Below are 6,000 nucleotides of genomic sequence, written 5' to 3' on the forward strand. Positions count from 1 at the left end.
GTTATATAGTTTTTCTTTCTGCGTGTATGTGTTTGGATGTGGACACTGGCGCCCTCTCCTGGACGAACTCATCTATGCTGTACTAAAGTAGTATTGGGTTAACTTATAGTTATTTTGCACGGTTTTAATAATAAAAATAATGTAATATTATAAAGAGTATCTCTACATTGCAGTATTGATAGTTTTACTTAAGTAAAAAAGAAAATTGAGTACTATTTCCACCATTGGTTATAGAGCACAATGTGTCTTGTCCTCTCATACTTATCACTGCAGCATCACCAGAGATGCAGAGATTCAGGAACGTCAAGCGGGAGGAGTTCATCTAATGACTTCTCCTCAAGCTAAATCATCAGGAGGCCAGGTGAGGGGACCCGACATATTATAACTCTATGGAGGTGACTCATTGCCGGTTTACCCTGGATTGTACACTACTGTAGTACCTTGCCATACCCAGCTCATTGAGCTCTTCATTGGAAAGTCTTTCTTGTTTTATGGGTGAATTATATTATGCAAACACAATGATCGTGAGGCCGGAAACCAGGTGAGCTTGATAAGAGTTTATACCACCACATAAATAAGGATTAAGTGCTTCATGCAGCTGGCCCAGGTTGTAATCTGACCTAAACTCTTTGCTTTATGTAATCGCACCTTTCATTTCTCTCTGTTTATTATCTCCATTGAAATAAAGCAGAAATTGTGAAAAATTGTTAAAAAGAAAACAACAACATCCACTGGCAAGCAATTCATTAATTCATGTTCTCTGTTACCCAGTGCAGCCGATGAGATCCAATGAGCAGATAATCTCTTTGCTTATATCATGGTTGTTAATGAGCTATGAGAATAGCATATGTATAACTGGTAGTGTAACCTATATGTAATATTTTGTCCTTCCCTTTCACTACATGTACAACCTCAGTTATGTTTAACTTTGGCTGGATTATTCTTCCAGAAAGAATGCCAGATGACACTCCCCACTTAAGATGAGGAAATATTTGTCACCTAGGCTGTGTGATAGTAATGTACACTTGAACCATTCAAAGGATGCTTAATAATGTAAATAACGCAGTACAACCTTTATTATGAGTCCTGCAAACTGTCTTACAATAATATATACAATAAAATAAGAGAAACACTAAATGACAAATCTGTAATCACACCAAAATTCAATATGTCATTGAAAAAAATCTATAAACATTTAAATGATGAACAACATCCCTTGTTTCCCTTTTTTGGGGGAAAACATCTGTTATAAATACATGAATATGTATATCAACGAGTTGTCTAAAAAAAGACAATATAATTCAAACAATATAATTTACAATGTACAAACTAAAGTTGAGTACTTTCTTCGGCAGGGATAAAATGTCCATGCATATCCATGTGCAGCTCTGCATTAACATATGCCCGAGCTACTTCTGTGAATGACTTCCCATCAAGCACCAGGATGAAGCCACACTGCCCTGGGTTGGAGTTGATGACCGATGTTAAAACCACACCTGTTAAGACAAGGGATGGTGAGTTATGCAGAGAAGACTAAATTGAAATATTGAGCAGTATTCATAATATATTTGATCCAGAGTATAAAACGACACTCAAACACTCAAAGCAACACTCAAATTATAGCTTTATGGTAGTTTGAGCATATGTGTCTCACCATCATCCTCTTCCTCCCCATTTGGCTTGGGAATGAAGACAGCCTCTGAAGGCCAGCAGTTTTCTTCGCTCCACTCAATCTTTGCTCTGGTTTCTGTGTCAAATTTCATTATCTAAATTGATAGATAAGAATAAGTAGGTTGGGGCTTATTAGTAGCTGACTGGTTAGACTCTAACCACCAAAGCATCAACCATAATTGCAGTGTAAGATTAGATTGTAGGCAGACTGCCTGCTTACAATGTCCATATCCTCAGAGTGTAACCAGGGTGTAAACCTTTACACCTTGATGTAGGATCCCTTGAGCTGAAACGCATGGGCAGCATTCTTTTATCTTGAAAAGCCTTGACAAAATCAGGCTTCAGCTCTGATGAAGACCGCTTCAGGTCGAAACATGTTGGTGTTGTATTAATGAAAGGCTCCCTGTTCCCTCTTTTAACTTCGAGTGCCCGAATCTCCCATTTTTTCATCTGATGTTGTATCCCGTCTGATAACTCATACTGATCTTTTTCAAACTGATCTCTACCTTTACTGTCCATGGACAACTCTATACCCTCTGCTGTCGATGGACTACTCATATGTTTTGTTTATCATCAAGATGTTACTGTATTACTATGTAGTTTTACCTTTGTTGCCGCTGCAGACATTTCCACACGCGTCATGAATACATATCGGTGCTTCTTGCCATTCTTGTCGTAGTTGATTCTGGGTACTTCTACACCTTTTGGGATTCATTTGAGAATTTAACAACTCATAAAATCAGCATCACCACTTAAAAAGAAGGAAAGTGACTTCATATAATTGTATTTCTGAGTTTTACCTTCAAAAAGGACTTGTGGTTGGCAGTGCAATTTTCCATCCTTCTTCTTCACAGCACTGGCTGTGGTGTATTTGATTTTCACCAGGTCTTCTCCTACATCAATCCCCTACAGAGAACAAGGAAATAATACTTAATATTACTGGCACTAAACCAGTGTTTCACAGGAGCCTTTTTATGGGTTGTGAGTAAATATATATATACAAAAAAAAAAGTTTCCTATAAATTAATTAATAATTCAAAAGAAAGATTTTTGCGACTGTGAAGGGTCGCATGAATAGATAATTCTGAGAAATCTCACCTTATCAGACTGTAGAGGGAGAGCAAATCTTTTGTATTTTGGTTTACTACTTGAATTGTCTGAGGTGCTTGACTCTTTCAGTTTGTCCAAATAGAACGTGTCATAAAGACTGTTATCCTCATAGGCGATGACATCAAAGATCACGTGTCCATCGTCTTCAAATGCGTTCACATGATGATAGACAACCATCGCTCCTGTGAAGTACTTTGTCCCCACCTCTTTGCCTGTCTTCCGATCTATGAGGTGAATCAGAGTCTGCTCAAACAAATTAAAAGAAACAATTAGGGCCACAAGATATCGATGAATATTACAATTGCTTAGTGCAGACATGTCCAAAGTCTGGCCCGGGGGGCAATCGTGGCACAAGGGCAGATTTTATATGGCCTGCGGCTTCATTCCTAAAATGTATCATGTCCTGCAAGTATAGTCATGTGAGATTCCTACATCTCACACCTGGCTACATTTGATACATACATTCTTATGTTCAAATATGGCCTCTATGAAAATAGTCACGTCTGAGTCTGTCTACTTTTTTCTTTCTGCTCAAAAGTAAAGGGGGTGTAAGTGATATTATTATAACTATCATAATAATAATAATAATAATTGTTATTTTTATTATAAAATAATCAATAGTTTATGCCTTGACCCTCACATTTTCTTCAGGAGAGTATTTCATACAGCTTGCCCAGTTGACAGTTCTCATATATGCAGTGGCCATCCTGACGATGTCCAGTTTCAAAGGCTGCTCAATGAAGATGAAGTAGTTGTCTGTCATGCCAAAACTGTGATAGTAGCTGGGTTGGAGGAGGGAGGGGCAGGGTAGTGTGCAGATTATCTCTACATTCTTCAGTGCAGCTGAGCCTTTGTCTGATCATGAAAAAGAGCGGAAAACAATTTCAATGCGATGCTTGTAGATAGGCTATTTCTACTATTCGACACACAACAAAATACATAGGGCTTTACCACTTATTAAATACCCTAGCGACCCTATTCTAGGCATGTCATGATAAGCAAACATTTGGTGCAAATAGCATGTACAAGCTCACAATGTGTTGTGACATGTTAAGGTCGTCTATTTTCGTCAAACAGATTTGGTGTAGAGAGGAAAAGGGAGGGGGCCAATTGGGGACCCCTGTGGGACCCCGGTAAATTAAATACTGTAAAGGGTTTAAGTGGTTAATAAAGAGAATAATGCAGAATACTGTAGCTTGATAAGTAATACTGGCTTTTCTGTGTTTTCAATTGTGCAGAATGTACAGTGGTTTATTTTTGGCTTGCAATAAGCCAGTGATTACTAATAATTATTAAATTGGCACTGGATAATACAATAAGGTGTTCAGGTGTAAATTGAGTATAACAACTTCTGCATACCTTTCTCACAAGTGGCTGGGACTTTAAACACATTGTATTTTGTCTTGGCCATGTGCGCTATTGTAGTTCCCATGTTGTAGGTGTTTCCCTCTTTATCATAGTGTGGATGGGATGTCACCAGATTCACAGGAAGGTATTTCTGGTAATCCACCTGGATAGGATGTGAAACGCTCTGATAAACAAATGCTGATGTCATCAAATTATGTCATCATTTAATACATTGAGACAACAAGATAATATTACCTTTTCCAGAGTTTCCAAGGTCACAGGATCAATTTTGCGAATGTAATTTGTTTCAGAGGTGGCATAATACTCCTCCCCATATCTGACAAAATTATTGCCACAGTTGTCTGTGAAATCTGGAATTGTGTGATTTAGAAAGGTAATTGCCCTGAAAATGAGAAAACATTCTGGTAAATACTTTAGGCCATTTATAAGAATGTATACTAAGCATAAAGGAGACACGTTACATATGTTCTGAGTAACAAAACAAAATCACAAAATGCCCTTGTGGGCATTATTGCACAGATAAAGAGAAAGTTGCAAAGCATAGACCATGTTAGTGGAATTGCATTGCTAGGAAACAAGTTTATTTCCTATCAGCTATGTACTCATTTAGAATGTTTATGTTATCAAGTGTTTTAGGGAAAGGCATACCTGGTGATGAAGCTTTTGGATGGATCTGGATAAGCCATTGTCCCCATTTCAGACACCACAATCCTTTTGGCTGCCATGTTATCTTCATATGTGTCACTTCTTAGGTATCTACTCCTATAGATTACCCCTCCTGAAATAGAATTAGTATTAGTATAATAGAATTAATCAAACATTTTAAAATTAAGTTTAAATAGTTGGACTTTTCATTTATCATGAACACCTACCATCTTTGAATGTGAAGCTGTGCATTAGAGCCATTCCATCAAACCAATGATCATAACTTGTCTCCCCCACAGAGAATATGCCAGGGCCATTGCGCAAAAGCGTACCTTGGAGCCAGCTGGGAATGTTGCCTAAATCAAAGAGAAAGAGCCTTCTTAAACTCATATTTCAGAAATTAAAGGAAATTCTTGCAGGCACCGAATGTTTCTGTTGGAATGGAGTCCTAAGGTTGCTGTCAGTCACTTCCGTTGAACGTCACTAAATTCTTCTCAGTATTTTGGAATATACCTTTGACATCTGCTGTATAGGGTTCCGGCCTCTCCTCTTTATTTTTAGCGTAGTCGTAGGACATATTTGCTCTATTGACTCTACTAGCTCTACTAGATCCAGTGTGGTAAACCAAGGACACTGTTCTGCCTTATAAAGGGCACGATAAACCACACCCTTTTTTATGTAATTATCTTCGAACGTTAGTCAAAACGTCATATCTTATCTGTCTGTTATGCTTTATGATGGTGGTATGAGTTAAGGGCAGACACGAAGAGTATTCAGAAATTGTGATGGAAATTGTTTTGTTCCTTGAAAATGAATAAATACTGTAATTGTTACACCACTTTAACCACGGAGTTCCGCATGTTATCATAGGTGAAAGATTTTTTTTTTTTTTTTTTTTTTAAATAACAGCTCCACATGCTCATGGCATGCCATGCAGAGTTCGATTTGCTGGGGGAATGGGGGAAATCCATGTCTATTGAGAGTGGTCATTAATCTTTATCAATGATCAACAATCAGATTAAATACATGCCTTTCCTTTTGGAAAATGTAGACTGTCTGAAATATATTTGATAATACACAATTTAATTAAAAATGTATGTTCACCACATTAACTCAGGCATCCCTATTTTGGGCAATGTTCAAATTGATGCATTGGAGTATACACATACACAGGTCAGAGAATTAAAAACGCCTGCACGCTGTTTT

The 6,000-nt window shown here is 37.6% G+C and overlaps 1 protein-coding gene across 1 annotated transcript; it reads right to left on the bottom strand.

The window, feature by feature from the left end:
- Nucleotides 1–1,329: 1,329 nt before the first annotated feature.
- bco1 (beta-carotene oxygenase 1) lies at nucleotides 1,330–5,371 on the bottom strand (the record flags this gene model as incomplete). The annotated part of the gene is made up of 11 exons (XM_084054638.1): nucleotides 1,330–1,496; nucleotides 1,655–1,766; nucleotides 2,278–2,372; nucleotides 2,472–2,577; nucleotides 2,770–3,024; nucleotides 3,422–3,636; nucleotides 4,141–4,291; nucleotides 4,384–4,531; nucleotides 4,798–4,927; nucleotides 5,022–5,150; nucleotides 5,308–5,371. The coding sequence occupies 11 exons, from the start codon at nucleotides 5,369–5,371 to the stop codon at nucleotides 1,330–1,332; spliced, it is 1,572 nt and encodes a 523-aa protein (XP_083910764.1).
- Nucleotides 5,372–6,000: the final 629 nt, after the last annotated feature.

This window comes from Gymnoscopelus microlampas (genome assembly GCF_963454915.1).
Source record: "Gymnoscopelus microlampas genome assembly, chromosome: 1".
NCBI lineage: Eukaryota > Metazoa > Chordata > Actinopteri > Myctophiformes > Myctophidae > Gymnoscopelus > Gymnoscopelus microlampas.